Source organism: Bemisia tabaci, chromosome 4 (assembly GCF_918797505.1).
Source record: "Bemisia tabaci chromosome 4, PGI_BMITA_v3".
Lineage (NCBI taxonomy): Eukaryota > Metazoa > Arthropoda > Insecta > Hemiptera > Aleyrodidae > Bemisia > Bemisia tabaci.
Window position 1 is genome coordinate 50,268,162 of NC_092796.1, and position 24,521 is coordinate 50,292,682.

A 24,521-nucleotide genomic window follows, 5' to 3' on the forward strand; every position below is an offset into this window, starting at 1 on the left:
CAACGAAAATTTGTTACTTGTTGCTTTAGACGTTTTGCACTTCACTTACCGGATCTCGTTCGCAATTTTTGCAAATTCGGGTCGCACTACCACTGGTTAAACAATCAGAATGTGAAAATAGTGGCATGACTAGTATCACACTGAACAAGAGCTCCTTGAGTCGCATTTCTGGTTGCAATGAATCGATCCCACAACGAAATTTTCCAAAACTGAAAAAAAATTCGAGTTCGTCCCCACAACTTTTCTAACCAGACTTCGAAACGAAAAGTGAAAAGAACGCTTCTTCTTTTATAGTTTGTATCCAGATAAAACCTGATAAAACAGGTAACTCTGGCTGCACTACTCTCATTTTTTTGCGTGGTCGTTGGAAAATGCGGAACCAGCAAATAGCATTAGGTAATGTATAAATAGAAAAATTTGAAATTTCGAAACAGAGTCGGAAATTTCCATCATTCGTCGCACGCAAATACCTTTTAAGTGCTAAATGCGGTGAGGAATTGCTCACTGGTAAGACTCATAGCGAAAATCAAGGTGTACGTGCATGCTTATATTTCTTGATATTTGCTTCTTCTTTTGAGCATTAATGAGACACCTAGTGAAGCAGAACGCACATTTAGGACGTTTCGCTGCTATTTTGATTAGAACCTTGTTTCGTGTACTACTGATGACTGTGCTCACCGTTCGTTTATGAATTTTTTAAGTAGTCCGTATTTTTTGTCCATATTTCCCATTTGCTCACAAATATTACGACCATATTTTTTTTGTTTTTTTTTATGCTGCAATTTCCATAATCATTGTGAACTCCCTGATTTATGTGCATTATAATGCTTAATCTTGTTACCGTGTGTGATAGGGTGTGTTTAGGGCGTGTGTGTGTTGTACGGAAACACATATTTCAAATCAGCTTGTAAATCCCTGTCCAAAGCTGTATGATCTCTTTAGCTTTGTAATGGAATAAAATTATTTTGCGGTTACTATAATAATATCGGCGAACGGTTGGTTTATGACCAATTGGGCCATCCTTGGAATACATTCTGGGACCGCCCCATAAGAAAACTCCAATTATTTTACTACATAATGAAAATGCCGCTATTAATTGGGCGGAAAGCTCTAGGTTTTTATTATAGTTCCTCCACTCAGGTTTCGGGCCAAGGTAAATAGAGAAGATGGTGACAAAGTTCTAGACGTGATAGGAATATTTAAAATAAGCTTTTATCATAAGTCAAAAACGTCTTCTTGACGAGACTGGATAGTAGAATGACAAAAATGAATGGAATTTGTTTGAAGAGGTCATACTTTTCAATTTATTAAATAAAAAAGGAATTAAAAAAAGAGAAAAAAACACGATCACGCACACACCACCACCCCCACACACACACACACCTTATCTCATGCATTGATGGGGCATCATCAACGAAAGCATTGCAGTTGACATTGTACATATCAATATAAACTTAAAGTTAATGTTGCAAGTGTGTCATCAGAACATCACAGCGTTAAAATGTATTAAAATAGAGTGTAATGTTAATTTTTAAATAGCATACATAGTTAGCATACATACATAGCACCAGTTAGTTAACTAGTTCGTTACGTAGTCTAGTTCATATTTTCAATTTTATATTGAAAAGAAAAAAAAAGTATGTTTTCACAAATTTTAGTAACTTTTATGATCTCCCTAATACTATGAATTACAAGGCCAAGAAGAATCTCGCTGATTATAGGTTTAGAGGGATACCTCATCATTACCTAATGAAATCATTGGTCCACATCATAATGTACCTACATGTCTCTATAAAGGTGCTGATAAACTTAAAAAAAGTTACAAGTATGTCATGGCGATGTTTTACATTTCAAATGTATGTAGTTAGCTATTACCTAAAATACAGTGAAATGTAATCCTAAAATAGTTGACGATCACGACTAGGTAATCCATTATTAATTTTATCATTGCACGCGAAATTGCAACAAAGTCATTTAAAACTAGGTAAATGTCCACAGCTTTTCTGCAGACAAAATTCAACGTGATTTTTCTCAAAGCGGAGGGTTTATTCCGTCCAGAGACAAGAGACTCTCCACTAGTATCTTGACAATGGTGGAAGTTTTTTCTTTCGGGACTTCATCATTTTATTGTTGACCTACCAACAATACCCACATGGTTGATGGTTAAGAACGTGTTAGCAGTTCCGTTTTGCAAACAAGCCAAAGTTTGGGGAACTTGTTTGGCTCATGACGTCACTCAAAGCATCATCCACCATGTAGGTAGGTCAACAGCCGAAATAAGAGTGGTGACTGTTGCTCCCTTATAATTGTCCGTAAGGAATTGTTGAGTCCCCAAAAGTAAAAGATATCCACCTGTGGCCAGTGGAGGGTCTCTTGGCTCTGGTTTCGTCTTTTCAATTTTTACATCACTATACATAAATTAAAATCATGGGGATCATCTGGAGTAATCGAAATTAAAATCATGGGGATGATGTGCATAACGGAAGTATTTATGTTTTTTGAATTGAAATTTCTAATCCTTATAATTGATTTTTTAAATATTCCGTGAGTTGCAATATAAAATATAAAAATTTTATATATAGTGATCTTGAAAATATAACTATTTTTTTTTTTTATATCAAGATATTTTTATTGTGTTTATTTACAAGAAGGAACTGTGGTAGACAGGCCACAGCCCGAAGGCCTGTGTTACATGCTAAGTGAAACCTACATATTTAATTTATTTACAATATATTATTTGTTTCCCCCCTTGTATTAAAATTCCCTTTATAGAGGTGCTTAATTATGAAAATATAACTATTATTATGATAGTAATTGTTATGGTGGTAATTTATAAACATTTGGTGTTACGGACTAATCAAAGTTGCAATCTAAAAGAGGTCGACTTAGCGAGGACGGACTGTGGCTCTTACTTCTTCCAGAACTTTTCTTGTTTCCGGCAAACCAGGAGCTATCACTGGATTTTCGGGTAATCGTGCGACCACGCTCAGTCTTCGGAGGACTTTGAGAACGTCTTCGTTCCTTCGTCGATCTCGATGTTCCCTTCCCGGAGGCGGGGGCAGGGGCAGGGGCAAAGGCCGGAGCATAGGTGGAGGTTGAGGTGGAAGTGGAGGGGCGCTGAATTTTCGGGTTCGCTCTCGGTGTCGCCGAAACAGGGTAGGCGGCGCCGTACGTCCTATTTATTTTTTCATACCTGGCAACATCGTCCGCAACGCAACAAGCCAACTTATTTTGGTTAGGGAAGGCTTTGAGCCATCCTGTAAGACTGTACCATTCAATCCTACATTTGAACCTCATATCCCCAAATAAATTTGGGTACTGAATGCAACCGCTGCACACAGCGCCTGGGCATGCAGACTTCTTCTCATCATAAATTTTAGACTTTTTGTACAGCTCTACGAGAGCGCAACATTTTTCATGCGCTGCATTATTCACCATTCTCTGACGATCATCCCTCGTTCCCTGTGATATTAGTTCAACATCATGACAAGGGTCTGCATGTTCCAAATGATAAAGGTCCTCATCCTCAGGCTGGGCAGGCTGTAAGAAAAGATTGGTCGTTTTAAACATGATAATCATGCAGTCGTAATTTCATGTCGTGAGAACATACAAGAGGGACAAAGAGGGGATAGACAGTAATTTTTAAATAATAGTAAAAAGTATAATTTATTAATACCATTTAATTATGCATTAATGTTTCCGGTCGCTGGAAAATGGACCTAGACACCAAAAAAAATGGAGTCACGGAGGGGAAAAAAATTATTTTTCTAACAATGCATGCGGTGGGTTTCATTCCCCGCTTACTTTTTCGGTCATAGTTATCATGTTTATACCATTACTATTGTAACAAATTACTATTGTAATGTTTTCGATTTCGATTGTAGTGCAGGATTGTTATCAAAACCGAATTATTTGGTAGGTACCGCAAAATTAACTGTTGAAACTATGACTAGAAAAGTGGGAAGTGTTTAGAGCCTGGAATCCACCATGGGCATTCTTAGAGCAACGATCCTTTTTTCTCTGTGAAATCGAAGAGAGTTATGCATCTCATTTAGGAAAACGTTGGCAGCTTCTCAGCCTTAAAATTTTTTGAGAATATTCAATGGAGAATGAAATTCCAAGAAAAATTTCAACAGAAACTGCTGGCTAGATTTCATTAATAAAATGAAACAGAAAAGGAAATTTGCAATGTCGCAATCACGCTACAAAAGCGCAGTGCGTCTCCTATCTCCGCGGTTGTCATTTTCTAGATGACCTGCTCTGGAATGTTACACGTCTAGGTTACTGAGTCATTCGCCAGGGTAGCCTAGCTACCCTCAAGTATCTTTACTATCCTGTGCGCGCAGCACAGCAAGTATTTGACCTTCATCTATGCCTCCATGTCAAAGACATAAAGACGGAGCACTAAAAGCAAAAAATGAAGCTTCTAGAGCTTCTTTTCAATCACCTCTACTATTGGCTAGAGGATTGGCGGCGAAATCGGGACAAGTTTGAATTCAAATGTAGGGCGGGAACTAATAAATAAAATTGCGGAAACAAAGTATTTTAGGTTGATTTTTGCCCAAATTCAGGTACCCACTCATATTTTATTAACTTTAGGTTAGTTTCGGTCCGTCGTCGACCGACTGATTTCATTTGGGAGTAACGTAGATCTAGAACTGTAACGGCCTGTTTGAACCTGCAGAACCACCATAAGCAGAAGAAAAACTAACTTTATTTACTGCCTGTTACCGAGCAAAAGTAGGTGTAATATATTAGGACGCAGACCGAACGTTCTTAATATAATCGTTTTAAGCATTTAAAACACGTTTCGAAGAAGAAATAAGGAAAAATCAAGAGGACAAGTTCAAATCAAATTTCCGTTTGCCGCCATGGATTCCCGCGCTCATTTACACACTCACACAAGCGCGCAGCGCCGAACCTTGCTTCACTTTTTCCCCGTGCTTTTAGATACGAGCGCTCCGTCTTTATGTCTTTGCTCCATGTAGAATAGTCACCTTGACGTGTAACTCACAAAGTATAATCTAAACGTATGACGTTCCGGTGCAGATCATCTGGAAAACTACAACCACAGCGAAGGGAGACACAATGCGATTTTTTGCGTGAATCCGATATCAGAGAATTTTTTTACTTCAGCTTGGTAATGAAATGCTGAAACGAGATCAAATCGATAAAAACTAAAACGACAGCATGACACGCACTAGGCTAAAAACAAATCCACGAGACTTGGTGCACACTCTGACGACGGAAATTTCCTCAATGCCTGGGCACGGTAAACTTGGAAATATATCGGCTGGTACTGTATACTTCAACTCTTTGAAGTTCACTCACACCATGAAGACATTTTTACATCGTCTGTGAGACTGCAAAAATCGGGGCTCGATTGCGACACACACACGGTGGATCGAGTCAATGGGGGAGGTCGGACAAAATTTGGAAACTTCAAAAGCTCATAACTCCGCTTACACAAAATTTTGAGGTTCTAACAGTGGTTTTATGGTTTTCTCGTGAAATTTTCTTCTGAAAGCACCCTTTGAAATTTAAAATGTGACGAAATAAACATCAAAATTTGTAGTTTTAGTCGAAAATTCCATGTCCGACCTCTGAAATTGACTCGATCCACTGTGTCACACAGTGGATCGAGTCAATCAGAAAGGTCGGACATGAAATTTTTAACCAAAACTGCAAATGTTGATGTTTAACTCGTCACATTTCAAATTGTAAGGGGTGTTTTTGAAATAAAATTTCAGAAGGAAACACGTGGAACCACTTTTAAAACCTCAAAATTTTGTGTAAGCGGAGTTATGAGCTTTTAAAGTTTCCTAATTTTGTCCGACCTCTCCCATTGGCACGATCCACAGTGCGGCGTTTCGAAATCTTTGCTCCTATTCTACTTATTGGAGAGAGACTGAACCAACATCATGGCTTGAAGTTTTCACAGAATATTGTTTTCAAAGAATACAAAATCACTAAAGTTTTCGGAATAAGTAGTTTTTCATGTGGAAACTTAAGTATATATAAAATACTAAAAGTTCGACACGGTTCAACGAACGTGAGGAGAAAATGGCCCCAAAACGCAGGAATGCACCCAGAGATGTGCAGTTTTTCATATATGTTTGCTATTTTCAAGAGTATTAAGTCTCTGCCAAAAATTCAAAGAAATGTTTAGCAAGTACGTTAAATTTGCTTTAAATTGAGTGGTTGCACAACACTCTGTGTTGATTTGTTCTTTATTTACCGGGAGAGAAAAATAGCTTAAAATTCCGAAAACTTTCAGATGAATCGGGTTATTCGGCAGTTATCATTATTTTTCACCAAAAATATTGAGTTTTCTCAGGAAAAGCTGAGAATCTTGTCAAAAGTAAGTGAAATGTGCGTTAAAATGAGTGCTTGGACAATACTGCACGACACTCCGTGAGTGAGTAACGAGCTAGAGATTGCAATGAGCTCATAATTTCGGTTTTCTTCTGTGAATGACCCCTCGTTGGTCCGTTCTGTACGCATTTCGCAATCGAACAATTAACTTTAAACCAGAAATGAAAAAATAAAATAAAATTAAAAATTTCACATCATACATTTTTGCGGATTGATATATTGGTGGCTTCTTTAACATTGGCAGGAATGTAAGACTTGCTTATCTGAGGAGCTACAACCTTTTTTCCTTATTTTCACCTGACTAAATGCCTTAGCTATTTTGCAAACTTTTAATACTTAGATACTTATTTAAGACTCTGAAAAAAGCTGAGGTGTTGCTGAAGAGTAAAGCTTCGGGAAGTGACTTCGCAATTTGTTAGAATTCAACCCTTTAAAAATGTATGACTTCGACGCCTTTCAGAAACCGTAAATATACCTACTTCACAAACTGTTGCCAAAACCAAGAGGGATGGCAGTATTTGAATGGCAGTACTTACATGACTATTTCAGCGTCTGAAAGGTGAAATCAAATCATTTTCCCGAGCGGAAAGCTTCTTCAAAAATATTTGAAAATTATCCAATATTTATGTGAAGTTCATTCGAGAATTTGTCAAAATGGAGTGATATTTACAGTATCTTTGATTGAAGCATAATTTAATGTTTGAACGAAATTGGTTCCAACTCGCGTACAATGCAGTTTTAAATTTTCATGAAAAGCTCACTTACGATATTGTTTTTATCTACACCTCATTTAATCACCACGAAAAATGAGTACGTTACTTATCATCACACATCACTAAAATTTTCGAGTGCATTTTTTCATTCGGTAATACATTTTCAAGTTTTACGGATAAATTACGTGAAATATTAATCTGTAAATTGTGTAAGTTTACGTGATGTTCAATTAAGATTTTAAAAGCAATACACTTAATGTTTGCATTTGATTTTAAATTTAATGGTACTATTTTATAATCCCTATAAGTTGTACATTAGACATTTTATATGAATGTTTAATATTGTACACTTGCGAATTTTTTGTATTAAAGTGTAAGTACCTATAAGTAAAGTATAAGTATTTAAGTATTAAATCTAAGTAACATAGATAAACTTCACGATGCAAGCTTCATGGGTTTTTTAGATAATCTTTAATTAGGTACTGCCACTATTTGTCGTTGAGGCTAAAGAACAATATAAAGTAAGAACCTCGGAACATATCTACGCTAAATATTTCAATTAACACTTACCACCTTTCGATCGCAACTTTTACAGACTCTAACTCCACAATAGGAATAGGAAAACAGAGTTACGACCGTAAACACGCATAACAAAAGTACAGTGGGCCGCATTTTTGGCTGAAATAATTCAAACACTCAATCAAATAATTCCTAAAACAACATGATCGTATCCCTGAAACTTTGAATGCAACATCTCTTCAAAATAAGAATTGCAAATAATGTTCTCGCTCGTCTTGCTTTTCCGGACTGAAATTGATGAATGTCGCGCACGTAGATGCGGCTCTTTCCATGTAATGCGTGAAATGTGCCTCTGTGCCTTTGCGCACTTTGATAACCCGATGACAGCAAGTTCACACAGAACAGACAAAAAAAAAAAAAAAAAAAAATGCGTAAGGTAGTGGCTCAGTAATGATGCAACGCACGCAGGCATGCAAACTTTCAATCACATTTTGTGACGATTCATTTAACCAGTGGTAAAATTTGGCAATAACTCGAATGCAGTACCACGCAATAAAATTTAATTTTATTTTGTTGTAATCGGTATATCGACGGAGTAAGTCGGCAATCACATAACTCGTTTGCGGTGTCCGAAAATCTCCGCCTCTATGTCATCTTTTTAAAGGAGAACAAATTTACATCATTCCTCGAAGTTTTCGCAGAATTTTCTTCACACAGAGAAGAAAAATCACGGCAGTTTTAAAGAATTGCCGTCGAGTAGTTTTCTGTTTAAAAAATAAAGTACAACAGGAAGTCTGCGACGTCGCAAATCGAGTTATGTGATTGCCGACTTACACCGTCGATATGTTACGTTATGAGGGCTGTTATCTTAAAAAAAAATTGAGCCAACCCCCCTTCCCTGATTTTGCGATCCCACTCTCCTTCGTCTTTGAAATATCCGAGGTGATCCTTTTCTCTATGAATCTCCCGCAGCGTGGATTTGAAGCATGCATGGGGTTGACTGGATGTGTATTTCGTGCATGTTTTTAGTATTAAAGTTTTATTCTTCCGTTAGTCAAATATTTTCTTTCATCTCTTTCAAAAGTGAATTTGCTGGTAATACGGCAAATACACCATATTTAAGAAAGTATGAAATTGCAAGCCCGTGCAGTCGCTATGAGGGTGATTAATCAGATTGCTTTTTGGAATAAGGAACTACTATTTCTAAGTCATCCATGAAATCACTTATTTGAATCTAGAAATCAATGGCACTTTGTGTTGTTTTTAAGATGAGTCACCCACGAGGAAAGGCGAAAAAATATCTCATTTTCTGAGAGTTAAAGTATAGTAATCTCTAATTTGTTCGTCTTTCGGTGATACAAGAGACAGCGCCTTTCATTATTCTAGTGAGAGAGAAACCAAACAAGCAATTTGGCCTGGAGCGGCGCGGCGCAGAGAGCGATGATGACGAGGACTTGAGATGGAAAGGAGAAGCCCTCGGCGCGCTGGTCAGCATAGATCACATTTTAGCGCCTACAAGACTGCATGAATACGTCACGCATTGCGTCAAACGTAGTGCGGTCAGCAGCGGTTGGCATGAAACTCATTGTGCCTACAAGACTGCATGAATACTTCACGCATTGCGTCAAAAACAGTGCTGTCAGCAGCGGTCGGCGTGAAACGCATAGCGCCTACAAGACTGTAGGGATACTTCACGCATTGCGCCAAACACAGTGCGGTGGCAGAAATTAAAATCATTAAACCACATTCATGTTTATTCTTTCATATTTTTTTCGTTCTTCTCTTATAAAAGAAAGGCCTCGTCCACAAAGAGATAGGTTTACGGAACTTAATTTTCGCGCCAAGTTCCGTAAACTTTTGCTAGTGTTGACAGGGCTTTCATAAAAAATGTGCTCAACACGAGTGAACGCGTCTTATGCACCCCTCCTCCTCCGGCACGTTCACTTGATGGTTTGTATCGATATTTCAAAACGAATGAAAAGGGGCGGCTCATGGGCGGCAAGTAGGCAAATCCGATCCTGGTCAATATGTTCTACTTTAAATAAATAACATAGAGGCGCAGATTTTCAGACACTGCAAACGAGATACGTGATTGCGGACCTACGCCGTCGACATGCTTCTTCATAGAGACGATTACGTGACTAAATGAAAAAAAAGTTAAAATTATCGACTTAAAACTTACGCACTCTCGAATAATTGTAGACATGCTCGTTTAGCATGACATAAAATTTCATAAATTGGAATGTAACATGAAACAGATTTAAAAACGCAGCTTGCCATTAAACATGCAATTTGAACGAAATATTAATCTTGGAGGGGGGAAAAAGATAGAGGATGATTCATAATAATGTTCCTAAGTTTGGCATGCAGCTCAATTTGTACTCAAGCACGAATGAATCATTCTAAATTGTAGTTTAATTGAATTTCTCTCCTAAATCGCAAAAATTCATCGAGTTGAAATTCTCTCAGAAGTTGCGAGAGGAATGAAAAGCATGCGACTTTGTTCAATGAGAGCTTATGCCGCCGAGTGATGGTTTGCTTCAGTTATTTCGATAGCTATATATATAGAGTGCGATCCGACCTTCCAGTCGGATACTTTACTTTTTTCCTTGAAAAACTATCAACGTAATTCATTGAAAACCTCCTTGATTTGTCTTTTCTGTTAGTAGAACTTTCTGTATAAGTTTTAGGCAATACATTTCACGCGTTCTCCTTCGGGGAAAAAAAAAAAAAAAAAAAAAAAAAAAAAAACTAAGAGCAGAGATTTTGAAACCCCACAATAGAGATAGGTACGTGATGTTGCACTTCGGCCATATTACACAGTTGTGTTCTCCCTCGTGGTTGGACTTAGACCTAGGTATACAACCACATAAGCGGATCCAGCAAATTGGCAACATCGTTTTTTTCCCCATTTAAACCCATGGAAATGTATCGATTCTTGTTGAGGCCACATGCTCCGACAAGAATCGCTTATTTAACATGGGTTTAAATGGAGAAAATCCGGTGTTACCAAATTGCTGGATCCGCATCTTCACGACCATGAGAAGAGCACAGATCTTGCGTCGTAAATCACGAATATGTATTTTGGATTAATGACAAACTATTCAAGCTCGACGGTATTTTGCCTATTAGGGGATTTGAAGGCGAAGCTCAAGTGTACGATATCTGTTAATAGGTTCAAACGTTTCCTATTGGTTCAATCAAAGCTTATAGAGAGAGATTTATGCATTTTACAAGTAGATAATTATTCGCGCTCCTCTGTGAGATTGTTGCCTATGGCGGAACTGAAGGAGTATTGGGCTTATTTAAATCAAAAGGAATTATATCCATTTAGACATGAGCCTTGAGATCCATAAGAGCACACGCATGACAGGGCTCATGTCACCATGGATATAGGCACAAATGCGTCCATTCGAAACGGATGGTCCCTCGACTAAGAGCAATTATTAATGACCTCAGGTTTTGCGCACGTCGCGTTAAATTATTTTCCCGTATTAAAATTATTTTTATTGAACCTTAGCTTTTAAATTATTTTTCCTTTAAATTTTTACTTATGAACTGATTTATATTATTTTAAAAGAAATAAATTCAAAGATTGGAAGACTCGGTTGCGGTCCTTCTTTTGGCCATCCGACCTAACACATTTTTTTTAAGAAGACCCCCTGCCTACCTCAATAAACCTAAAAAAAGTACTTTTTACGAGTTTGAGAGTGTGACGTAAATATGCGAGTGAAAGTTCGTAATGTATCAACATAAAAAGTTTGCTGGTAGCTGAGTGAACACACCTAATTACAAAAAGAGAATAAGGTGAATCACACAAAAATTCGTCGCAATTAAATGCATATCGACGGTGAAACTACCAAACCACGTATCTCGGTTTGCGACGTCGCAGACTTCCTATCATACTTTATTTTTTAAATGAAAAACTACTTAACATCCAGTCTTGAAAATTTCTGTGATTTTTCCTCTTTGTGCGGAGAAAATTCAGTGAAAATTTCAAGGAATGATATTGATTTGGTCTACTTCAAAAAAATAAAATGTGAGCGTAGATTTTTAAACACCGCAAACGAGATACGTGGTTTGGTAGTTTCACCGTCGATATTCTCTCATCTGTGACTTCATGTGGCATGTTTGGCACAAATGGTATCATGAAGGATTCATGAATTTTCATTTCAGAGAAATCTTTTAAAAACAAATACATTGTGCTATCGCACTTCGAGGGTAGAACTCCCAAACTATCTCGTTTTCGGTGTTTCAAATTCTCAGCTCCTATTTTAGGTATTTTTTTGAAGAAGAAGAAGTAAACATGACTTTTTGACGTTTCCACAGAATTTACCTCGCACAGGAGAGGAAAAACCACGACAGTTTCCAAGAATTACCGCTGAGTAGTAAAAAGTAAAAGATAACGGGAAGTTTGCAAAGTCGCAAACCGAGATGAGTGGTTTGGAAGTTTTACCATCGAATTGCGTATTGCGTGCTGGAATCACGTCACCATCGTCCTCTCCCGTCAATTTCCAGAACTCAGCAAACCCCTATGGGTTCATTAGTCCGATCGGTTTCCAAGTACAGACCGTGCAGAAATGTCTACAAAAATGCTGTATTGCACTTTCATACCTATACATTTTTTTTGATAACCCTCTAATCGATTCAAATTCCGGAAAAACTACACTGGTTTAAACGGGGGAAAACAGGATAGTTCATGGAAATAAGTTTTCTAGCTGCATACGCTCAAATGTGAAAAACCTTTCCATCCGTTATGGAGGCATCTAAGGTAAATGTCACAGTTTCGACCCATGAGTGAGTGTAGTAAGGTGACGGCGCAATTCTTGGTTTTGAAGGTGATTCGACGGTTGCCATTTTTGGTGTCGGAGCGACGTGCCATGTATCGCATCAATTCGTTCCATAATTTTAGCTACTTGTCATTTTTTCGAATTTTGAGATCGCATTTCTGTTTTCATGAGATTAAAGAATTCATGTACCAAATTTGACAGAGAAATTCAACGTAATCAAAGCGTGTTTTTTTTTAGAGGAAAAATATAGCATTCGAGTGCAGTTTCGATATCAGTATCGAATGCGATATTTTGTCTCAAAAAAAAAACCCTGCCTTTAGTACGTTGAATTTCTTTGTCAAAGAGACATGAATTCGTTAGTCTCAGGACAACAGAAGTGCGATGAAAACGACAAAAAAAAAAAAAAAAAAAATGACAAGTAGCTGAAATTATGGAACGAATTGATGCGATACATCGAACGTCGCTCTGACACAAAAAATGGCAACCGTCGCATCACCTGCAGCGCCGCGCCGCGCGCAGGGAAATTATCGCATTTTGACACAATCTCATCAAGCCCAAAATAGCTGTCTCGAGTTTATGGAGGCTATTATACGTAGGTATCTTAAAAAGCATCAGGAAACTATGTACAAAAGCTGTATTTAAAACTTAAAAACTACTTTCGACCCTTTATACCGTTGCCAAAATTCGAGCATGGAACGATATTAGTATCTAGATATTCATCTGTATTCTGCGGTGACTTGGCAACAGTAAAATGTGCTTTGAATATATAGTTACAAACCTCTCGATGCCCAAGCAGAGCCAAATTGACCGAGGCTTACACCTCCCAACTTCAGATATAGGTCTACAAACTACACCTTTAAGGAAAATATCGGACGTCAAATTGAAAAGATGAAACCGGGAAAAAATTGAGTGTCCACACAGCCGAAGATAGGAGAGACGTATTCGAGCCTTGTTTCTTTAACTTTTCTCCCGATACTGATTAATACTCCTCGTCGGCAACAAATCGGAGCATGGTGTATCACAAATTCACAACTCGCGCCATCGCGCCTTCAATTTTGCAGACGCAACACGGACATCCATCAAGCACGAATAGTTGTATCTCTGCGCCGTCATCAACGCGCGCCTATTCCCATGCCTTCTTTCGTTGTTTGTTTTCATTGGTTTTATTTGTAATGGCGCTTCAAAAGCTACGTGAACAACACGGCCGAAATGAGGAGAGACGTTTTCGGACCTCGTCTTTTAACTTTTCTCCCGAATCTGATTAATACTCCTCGTCGGCAACAAAACGGAGTATGGTGCAAATTCACGCCTCGCGCCATCGCGCCTTCAATTTTGGAGACGCAGAACGGACATCCATCAAGCACGAATAGTTGTATCTCTGCGCCGTCGTCCACGCGCGCCTTTTCCCTTGTTTTCTTTTGTTGTTTGTTTTCATTGGTTTTATTTGTAGTGGCGCTTGAAAAGCTACGTGAACAGCACGGCCGAAATGAGGAGAGACGTTTTCGGACCTCGTTTTTTAACTTTTCTCCCGAATCTGATTAATACTCTTCGTTGGCAACAAATTGGAGCATGGTGTATCACAAATTCCCGCCTCGCGCCTTCAATTTTGGAGACGCAACACGGACATCCATCAAGCACGAATAGTTGTATCTCTGCGCCGTTATCCACGCGAGCCTTTTCCCTTGCTTTCTTTCGTTGTTTGTTTTCATTGGTTTTATTTGTAATGGAGCTTGAAAAGCTACGTGAACAACAAGGCCGAAATGAGGAGAGACGTTTTCGGACCTCGTTTTTTAACTTTTCTCCCGAATCTGATTAATATCTACCTCATTGACAGCATCGCGCCTTCAATTTTGCAGATGCCGAACGGACATCCATTAAGCAGGGATCTGTGCTTGGATACTCCGTGCTGTCATCAACGTGCGTTTAGGTTGTTCGGTATTTTTGAAATTTGAGAAAATTTTAATTTGCTCAAAATATATGCTTTATTGATGTGTTCCAACCAATTAATAATCGTCGAAGAGAACAAAGAAAAAAAGAAAGAGAGAAAGAAAAAAGAAATTTACGCCCTCTGAAGCACCAAACGCTCGTCTAAAAATTGGTATCTTTGCGAGAGTTGTGTTTTGTCAGGGATTTTTTTTGACAACTACCCCTAGAAATCCCAAGCCAAGTCAAATTGCCTCGACCATCTCTTCTGGACGCAGGAGTTACATAATATGGAGGATTAAGAGGGGGTGGTGAAAAAACGCCAGTATGTTTATCAAAAGGTACACATGTTTTTTTTTTTTTTTTTTTTTTTTTTTTTTTTTTTTTTTTTTTTTTTTTAAAGAAAACACTTATTTCTTAACTTCTAAAATTTGACCCAGGTCAGGTCAAATTAGTCTGTATTAATATACATCAATTTTTATATTTTTTGAGGTATTATCGATGTTATTTTTAAGCTTTTGAAGATAAGAAATAAGGACTTTTTTAAAAACATTCTTACCTTTTTGATGAACATACTGGCATTTTCTCACCCCCCCCCCCCCCCGCCCCCGAAGTTTAACACAGTAAAACTTAGTTGGACCTATTATTACTAGGATTATTTTAACATTAAGGGAATTCCCTTACCCCCATTATGAAGAAATCTTTGCAGAGAAAATTTTCTGGGACACCTTTCACTACGACTTAACTGTTATGATTCAATTCTACTTTCAGTCTGAATGTTTTCACCTCAGAGTCTTGGGTACTAAATTTATTGAGTTAAAAATAGGTTTTACTACTTTAGCTCAAAATGGAAATTACCAGCATCACAGGAAATCAAAATTAAGAACTCTAGGAAAATGAGGTAGAAAAATAATATTTTATTTTAAGTGCTTAAAGGTAATCTATATTGAACCTTAAAAAGTTAGGAATATTTTTGAACTTAAATAAGAGGAAGTTGGGTCTAACCCATTAATATAATATAAAAAAATTGAAACAAATAAAAGTAAAAAAATGGGAAAAGCTGCTTGGAATAATTTTTATGGAATCGAACCAGATATAGAATGCATTATTTAGAGGTAGTCACTTTGTCATCGGGCAAAAAGTGAAGATTGTTAGGTTTCATTTCCAGTATATTGGAATCAGATTCTTCAAAGATTTCATTCTGAAATTTTGAAAACATAGAGGTTAAGGATTGAAACAAAACAAAAATTAAAAAATAAAGTTATAGGTAAAAAAACTCTTGAGTTTTTTCAATTGGAGTTTCTTATGCCACACATGCCAAAGTTGTCATGTTAATAAGAAGGAGGAATGTTCATTTCCTCTCTCATGAAACTCATTCATTTAAGTATTGTTTTAAAAACTAACATTTCCGAGGGGCGCTCATCGGGAGGGAGTAGTAAGTTTTAGACAAGAATTATTAATCTTTTTTCTGAAGCATAAGAAACCGTGTCCATGAAGAAGCAGTTAAGTAGAAAAACAAATGGATTAGCTTTTTTTGGGGGGGGGGGGAGGGGGTCAATGACTTGAGCCGGACCTTGATACTTCTGAGGACGCTATTTTTCCGCGGTGCGTTGTTTTTCTACTTAACTGCTTCTTCATGGACACGGTTTCTTATGCTTCAGAAAAAAGATTAATAATTCTTGTCTAAAACTTACTACTCCCTCCCGATGAGCGCCCCTCGGAAATGTTCGGTATAACGAATTTTAATGTCGCAAAGAAGGGCTCCGCGTGCTCCAGATTTCGAGTGCAGCAGATTTTTTTTATTTTTTTATCGAAAGTGCAATGTTTAAGAATTTTTTTGGCGGAGAGTTTGGTTTGATACAGCAATTCCATTGGGCGTAGGAAATTTTTGAAAAGAGCATGAAATAGAATAGAGCTACGGCATTCTTGCTTTAAACAGCAAACAGTATTTGCGCCATTTATTGATTTTAAACTTTAAGAAGTTCAGTTGATTGCCACATGTGTATAATCATTCAGATCTCTGTTCCTCCACCAACAAAATTTTATACCCATCTGGTTGGGAATCCGCAATATACATCTGCCCAAAAAAAATGAACAGTTCTAGATATTCTCAGGCAACATTAGGTAAATTTATATCTACTCTACTTTATTTAAATTAAAGTACAACAAATTTAACAAGTTAATGTAGCATTTTTTTCATACATCCACCAGATAAAAGGCCTTCTATACTATAAGCTCCAAGACCTCCTAATTTTGCGAAACTGGTAACGCTTAGTTCCAGCGTTCTACCGGGCCGATTTTCATGATTTTTGCGGCTATCGACGGGCAATTATCTCTAGATAAGCCAACTCCTTTCAGATTTTCAAAATATGGCCCAGGTTTTTTTATATTACGTGGTGAAGTTGCGAATTCTCCCATTTGAACAATGTAAATTTATACTTTTTGTCATAGTTCGTTTGAGCGTTCTACCGGGCCGATTTTCATGATTTTTGCGTAAATCGACGGGTAATAGGCCCTAGATGAGCCCGCTGTAATCAGATTTTGGAAAAAGGACCCAAGTTTTTTTTAAAATTACGTTATAAAAGTGAGTGAGTTTACAGAATGCTCCGGTACTGCTACCGCTATGCGCGGGAGGATGCGCAGTGGTTGAGGAGGTTGCGCGGTAGCTGTGTAGCCTGCGCATCAGCTCTACACTTATCTACACAAGATTTGCGCCTCCGATCTCAGGTCGAGCGGTGGCCGAGTCGGCTAAAACGTCGAATGCGTTCACTACGAAACCGGTGTGGGTTCGATCTCCGACTCATGAGGCCCTATATATTACCTCACTATCATTGTTCATTGTTTTACTGCAATATTTCATCAAGCAGTCATTCCAAAACGCGTCCATTTAATTTTAAAGTTATTTTAAGTAAAGTTTGAAATTAAAGTATACCTCATATCGTAATTTTTTAGGGGGAAAATAAAACTAACACTGCTAGGAGGGTAAAAATAGGGCCGCGAAGCGGTCCCTTGATGGCGCGGAGCGCCTTCAGGGGGTTGGGCCGCGTAGCGGCCAGGGGGCGTAGCCCCCTAGTTCTTTCTACTAGCTAAGAAAAATGCAAAAAAAAGAAGAAATAAGACCTGAATAAGACTTTCTTCATGAGAATTTTTGATGTTTTCAAAAGGAATTTGCTAATTTCGATGGGTTTTGTTGCAATTTTCTATAGAATAACCATAATAATAATCTAATGATAGGCAAATCCAAGGACTTTGCTACAGTAACTCTCTTTATTACCTGATTTAATTAAGATTTAATTTGGTCATTTGCTGCACATCCATGTACAGTAAATTACGTACTACTAAACTGCTTTAATTGGTTGAGCATACTTACAGAATCCATCAATACTGAAATAGCATCTTTTTCTGCATTTCCTCTACACAAAGCGGGCAAAGAAAGAGCTGAAGAAAATGCCAGCCTGACTGACGTATCTGAGGCGGTCATTTCTGATATGAGCTGATCATTTATTCTTTCTAGTACCCTAAGAAAGGAGTAAAGAAAAAGTTACACAATGGTAGAAGTACTGAATATACACTTATGATATGTTTTTACTATTAAGAAGTTGGATTAGCAAAATTAGAAAGGAGCTGACTACAGAGAGGAAACGTCGCGGTAACAACAAATCTTATTCCTCTCACATCACTACCCATATCATGCTTTTAGGTGTTCGTCAAGTATTTTAGCATTCAGCAGCAAGTTTCACTGTCACAACAATACATTTTGGAAGTGAGTCCTTCAGATACATCGGGTTTTTACAAAAGGGTAAAACTAACACAAGCACATGTATTATTTTTAGGACAAGAGGGAGATGTTTCTAAAGCCAAGACTTTTCACCCAATTTTAGATTTTTTGAGGGCATGTAAGTTTTTTTTAAAAAATTGAAGTCAGGGTGTAAAAAAGTAGTTTGTCAAAGACAAGCCTCCTTCACGAGAATTTACTTTCCACACACAAATTCAACATGTTGATTACCGGTGGAACTTAATCTCTTCGCATCCAGCGAGTATGAAAAATAAAAACTAGTCTGTTGGCTAAACAAAAAAATCCTGTACTTTTTTATTGGTATGGGTCACTTTCAGGGCACAATTTTAAATTAATCACAAAAGCAATTATTGAGCAAGAGCCACTCTGAGAACCACAACTCTGATGAGTTGATTTATTGTCGCACTAAAATTGATCATATTTATTGATTTTTAAAGAAATTGAAGTCAAGGTAAAGTTGGAGAGAATTTGCATTTGTGGATTTTAGATAATGAGCTATTCCATGATAGTTTCAGATTTTTTGAGGGGCTATGAGTCAAACCTGTATGAGTGATCAAAAGAGCAGGGGTACTATTGATGCTTTTTGATAGGTACCCAGAATGGAGTTGTTCGATCGTAAATTTTTAACAGCTCAACTTTTGTACAGATGGATGAAATGAGTAGATACTATATAGTGCTAACCTCAGTTGTCTCATCAATTGCTTTATCACTGGATTTTGAAACTTAAAATTAGCTTATCTTGCGTTATATACTTACTCCTTGTCTTTCAGAAGTTGAGCATTCTGTTGCTTCATTGATTTATATTTTTGAGTGAGGTTACTCTTCTGACGATGCGGTGGTAAGTATTTAGAGCTAGATGCACTTGAGTTACATGGCGACTCCCTGAGAGGGTTATTTATCAAACTATGCTGGTACAGCTCAGATAAAAATGGCTCTCTGATTTTTTGGTTTTCTTTGAGCTGCAAGAAAAAAACATAACATAAGTCCTGGTTAACATGAAACATGTATTGCCTGCACTTAATTTCGATTGCTGAAGTGCAAAACCATGTATCTCTGTTTGCAAAGTTTCTGACTTTGCAGACATCCTATCATAATTTACTTTTTCTTTTGAAACTTCCTTGAATTTTCATCTGTTAACAAAATGTTTCTTTTTGAAAATTTAAAATATGAGCAGAAATTCTGAAATGTTGTGATAGAGATACGTGGTTTTGCAAATTATGGCCATCAATTTTGCTTTCGCTTACATAGGTATGCTAATTATGTTTTACCTTGAGAAAAGCAAAGGTTACATGTCAGTTTACCTACAAACCTTTGACCTACGTGACGTTTTACCTACAGCTTTTTACCTACGACATTTAAACCTACAACATTTTATCTACAAAGCAATTTGCCTTAAAAGCAATTTACCTGCATTTTTTTTTGTCTACGAAACATTTCTCCTACAATTTATCAATTTCACCTACGAGTGAAATTGCTCTCCAGCATAGCTGCCAGATTGTATGAAAAAATTTGTTTTCTTTTAAATTGAGTTAAATGGGAAGGCTAAATGGGAATGGCTATTTGGTCGCTATGGTGTACAGCTGTAAGAGAAGCCCCAAGTTTGTTTCTGTGGCAACAAAAGCATATATTTGGCGCACTTTTTCCAGTTTTTTTCTAACCTTATTTTTTCTTAACTTTTTTTTTCTAAAAATTTTAGTTTAAACTTAATTAAAATGGCAAAGTTAATAACAACCACGCGAGGGGGGAGGTGTTTAGCCGTAGACGGGTTTGTGTATCACAAGCAAATCTCACGTCAGTTCAGAACATATTGGCATTGCGCTCAACGGAAAGAATTTTGCCGAGGCCGTGCAGTCAGTACAAACAACCCGCTGACAGTCGTCAAGCAGACTACTCACAATCACGCACCAAACCAGGACGCGGTGGCTGCCCGAGAAGTGGTTAACAATCTTAGAGGTTTAGCGGCAGAGCGCCCAGATGCAGCTCCTACACTAATTTTGAGGGATGAGCTCAGTCAAGTGACATCAGTCGTCACAGCTCAACTTCCACTACGAAGTTCTCTGAGAAGAACAATGAACCGGAGACGGCAAGCCGAGCTCCCGCCAAATCCTGCCAATCCACAAGAGTTAAACATTCCTCCTGAGTATCGCACCACACTGAAAAATGAGCCCTTCCTCTTGTACGAAAATTTAGATGACGATGATGCCTCTACTATCCTAATTTTCGCTTCAGACAGGAATTTGAGGGTTCTTGGAGCTTCACAGACCTGGTTCATGGACGGAACTTTTAAAGTCACACCAATTATCTTTCATCAACTTTTTACAATTCACGGGATGATTGAGGATTCGGCGTTTCCCCTTGTTTATGCCCTAGTCGAAAATAAGGAAGAAGAAACGTATTATCAAGTTCTGAGAGAAGTCGTTGCACATTGCAATGCAAGAGGAATTAACATTGCAGCGCCTGACACGCTTATAAGCGATTTCGAAAAGGCAATCATCAATGCAGGCAGAAGAATGTTTCCAAATGCGCAAGTGCGGCTGTGTTTTTACCATCTGGGACAAAGTTCGTACAGGAAAGTTCAGGAACTTGGCCTACAAGCAGCCTACATTAATCCCGAAAATCGAGAATTAAAGATTGCAGTTCACTGCATGTTAAGTGTGGCTTTTGTACCACCAGATGACGTAGAAGAAGTGTTCGATGCCCTTGCCGAGACTCTTCCCGATAATTTACAAGACCTGGCGGATTATTTCGAAAGAGTCTACATCAAAGGAATCAGACGAAGACGTGGTCGAAGAACTCCTCCCCAATACGCACCCGCTTTATGGAACCAATTTGAAGCTATCGCAAATAATGAACCCAGAACAAACAATCTTACGGAAGGGTGGCACCACCGGTTCAATGATTTAGTGGGGAAGAACCACCCCTCTTTTTATCATTTTCTCAGAGAGTTGAGGAAAGAGAATGACGATGTGGAGAACATGATCATGGAGGTCGAGATGGGAAGAACTGTCAAAATGCCGCAAAGGTCAAAATATCGGCGTGTCAACGAAAGACTGCACCGGCTAGCGGGACGGTATGAGGCGATGAAAACTGCTGGGAGACAACTAGATTATCTCCGCGCGTGTGCGCACAACTTCGACCTGTAAGAGAAGTAAGTAAGTCTCTTGGTGGTTACTTCCTCCCCTAAAATCTCTCAAAATAGAGTCCGTTTTTACACAGCTCACATCTACACAAATAAATTGTAGGTTGAATGTTTTGTAGGCAAGAAAAACTGCAGGTAAATTGCTTCGTAGGCAAAATGCTTTGTAGATAAAATGTTGTAGGTTTAAATGTCGTAGGTAAAAAGCTGTAGGTAAAATGTGCCGTAGGTCAAAAGTTTGTAGGTAAATTGACCTGTAACCAAAGCAAAAACATCATGCATTTCACTGCTTTTTAGTGTCTTTACCTATACTGCTCCAGTGTATGGGATAAAAACTGAGTTTTGTGTATTGAGTGGAAAAGTGAAAATTACTTACTATGAATGTGAGTATTTAATCTCTTAGCGCCCAGTAAGAGTAAAGGGACGATTGAATAATAATAAAAGCAAGCAGCAATTGAGGATAGTTGTTTTGTAGAAACTTACTTTTCCATCTAACCTGCAGAGATAATTAGGATTTTCTCCACTTGCACCTTCTACATCAAAGCTAACAGCACCTGAACGTTTTTTGGGTTGTATGTTAACTTCATTATGATTGTAAGTCTGCTGGCAAAATGATGAAGATGAGAATAAAGTTAGAGACTAGTACATTCTGTGATCAAAAAAAAGGTTAAGCAAATTTTGATTGTTGCCATATGAAATTACCTATTCACTATTCAAGCAGGTGCCCTGCTAACACCCTCGGAGTTGGGCAGGCGGGTGGTTGGCTTTTAGGCTAGCTTCGCAAGCCTTCATGACATGGTTGATTTGTATTATGATTTTTCAGCATTCCTGTTAAAATTTTGAACTTTTAAAAGCTTAGTGTTAGCCAAAGATTGTTGAAAACAATGTAACGCTGATAGTAATGATTGTATATTTCAAAATTGAAAGTTGGAATGTTGTGATGACTTGTACAATCCCTATAGGGGAGTAAATGTACCAATGGCAAAATAAATAAATAAATTGTTAATACCATCAAAATTGATTATTTTCTTCATTAGTTCTATAGTTCTTCTTTAATTTATTTTTTCCTGTGATTACTTGTTTTTTATTTAGTTTTTTTATTTGTTTAAAAATTAAAATTCCTGAAATTTCTTTTATTTTAAGGGTCCTAAATGACCCAAGTGTTAGTTGCTCTTTTGCAAGAAATAATGAAAAAACACAAAATTGCAATACTCACAGAGCCTAATTCATTTCTCAGTCTCTTGTTCTCAGCTTCTAAAAGAGAAACAAGTTCTGCTTTTTCTGTAATCTCTTGAAAGTAAGATACTAGTTTGTTGGTTAGCTGACTCATTCCTCCTTGAACTTTGGTTACAATCTCTTCTTTGCTCCTTAACTGTAAGAAAGAACAAAAAAAAATGTAGGTATACAACTTCACACATTACGATGGTACAGTAAGGACCAAGTGCACATGTTGCAGAATTGTGTTTTAACAGTGGCTTTTTACAAATCAGCTAAAAAAATGGTAGGTCTAAACACAGAATTATACACTGTACAGTGCCTTTTTTTATAATGACACCCCTTAAAAAGAAATTTGCCTATAACAAAGGAATCATTCGATTACTTGAATTTTCTCAATTATTTATAGTACTGTTAGTGATGACAAAAATGTCTCTATAATAAAAAATTGTTCCGTCTGTTAGCGATTTGTTATACAGAGAGAGAGACTGTATTATGACATTAAACTTCGGTATCACTTCAGGAAAAATTGGTTGATATCAAACATACAGTGAATACTCTCCTAGGCATTTTAGAGATAAATTTCCTTTAATGTACACTTTTTCTAACTTCAAAATTATTCGAAAAAAGCACGGCCTATTTTGAGGAACACTTAACCTGGGGATCAAAAAATGAGGATTCACACTCAAATCTAAAAAAAATTACAAAATTTTCTTTTTTGGCTGAAAATAGGGATGAAGATAAGTATGAATGAAAAAGATAGGTACCTTCATTTTATTTCATGATCATTGATCAACAGAAAAAATACTTACTTCTTTGCGAAGACGCATTACATCAGCAGATACTGACTTGAGCCTCGTCTCTGTGGCTGCATGATTTGCTTGTTCTTGTGCTAGTTCTGCACTCCGTTTGGAGAAATCTCTTTTCAAATTTGACAGGAGTCCTCTTAGTTGCACAACTTCTTGCTCATTATCATGCAGTTTTTTTGACCAGCCACTGTCCTTTAGTACAGAAGAAAGAAAAGGTTGTGAGGACAATTAGATCTTGGCTGACCGCCAGTGACAAATTCTAGTGAAACTTGGCCACAGCTCATCAGCTGCATTACAAACCTAGACTAGGGTAGTAAAAAATTTTCCCCTGAAAACTCCTGCACACTTTTTACAAAAATGTTAGTGCTGTTAGCAAGTATTTGTAACTTGAAACATAGACACTTCAGGCAGGAATCAGTTCAAATAACTAAATCGTAAGTTAGAGGCCGCTGACAGAGATTGATGAATAATGGGCCACCAGACAAGATTTAAACTACAAAAGAAAATCTCATGATTCCTCTTTATTTTTTGTAGAAGACGAATTAATTTTTGGAAGTTTGGATATCAGATCCTGAATGAGATATTAACAAATATTTTTAAGAGAGATCAAATGGAAGGTAGATGATACGAATGACGTCATGTGTATTTTGTCCATTGAGCCAATGTTCATTGTAAACACTAGTATCTTGTTTAAGAGATGCTTTCCAGAATGTCTATTGTGTGATTCGATTTCCTTGTAAAATTTTGAATAGCATACATGTCGCATACTGCTTTAACCCATACCTCGACTAGAGGCCCATTGCACCGTCGCAAATGTCTATCACATTCTGTCATATATATGTATTTAGGCTAAAAGGAACTTCCTATGCACTAATTCTAATGCTAAACTTCCTATCCAGTAATTCCTATGCACACAGTTCCTTTTAGCATAAATACGTCCATATATCTATCTGATGGCCATTTCTTTCTTCGCTCGGAGTAAAATGTTGTTGGTGAAGAAAGAGCGATTAATGTTGGTGGTATTGATGGCAATATAAATCCTCCTGTGATTCTCAGATGATTACTCCCCAGATGTACTGATGAATTGAGAATTTTCATGCATTAGTTTAATAATTTTTTGAAAAAGGGGAATGAATTAAACTTCGAAGAACTTTGATAAGATTGCAAGATTTTGAGCCGTCTTCTATTAGCATGGCAAGGCCGTGGCATCCTCATTCTTCAGGCATCACGAAGAGTTCCAATTGC

The 24,521-nt window shown here is 37.5% G+C and overlaps 2 protein-coding genes across 12 annotated transcripts in view; both read right to left on the reverse strand.

Annotated features, from left to right (window-relative positions):
• Positions 1 to 692: 692 nt before the first annotated feature.
• On the reverse strand, positions 693 to 8,017 carry LOC109042401 (uncharacterized). The gene is made up of 2 exons (XM_019059104.2): positions 7,659 to 8,017; positions 693 to 3,540 (listed from the first exon to the last, which is right to left on the reverse strand). The coding sequence occupies exons 1-2, from the start codon at positions 7,758 to 7,760 to the stop codon at positions 2,854 to 2,856; spliced, it is 789 nt and encodes a 262-aa protein (XP_018914649.2). The 5' UTR covers positions 7,761 to 8,017; the 3' UTR covers positions 693 to 2,853.
• A 7,200-nt stretch (positions 8,018 to 15,217) lies between these two features.
• LOC109042496 (uncharacterized) overlaps positions 15,218 to 24,521 on the reverse strand; it is a 51,643-nt gene continuing 42,339 nt past the window's right edge. For 9 of the 11 annotated variants that reach the window (XM_072300009.1, XM_019059270.2, XM_019059269.2 and 6 more), the window contains 6 exons: positions 23,280 to 23,468; positions 22,469 to 22,624; positions 21,736 to 21,855; positions 18,873 to 19,075; positions 17,691 to 17,838; positions 15,218 to 15,521 (listed from right to left, as the gene is read on the reverse strand). In XM_072300009.1, the coding sequence (XP_072156110.1) occupies positions 15,426 to 15,521; positions 17,691 to 17,838; positions 18,873 to 19,075; positions 21,736 to 21,855; positions 22,469 to 22,624; positions 23,280 to 23,468 (912 nt within the window). In that variant the 3' untranslated portion in view covers positions 15,218 to 15,425. Of the gene's footprint in view, positions 15,522 to 17,690; positions 17,839 to 18,872; positions 19,076 to 21,735; positions 21,902 to 22,468; positions 22,625 to 23,279; positions 23,469 to 24,521 lie in introns of those variants that run through there. The other 2 variants (XM_019059267.2, XR_002010079.2) reach the window with 2 other exon arrangements.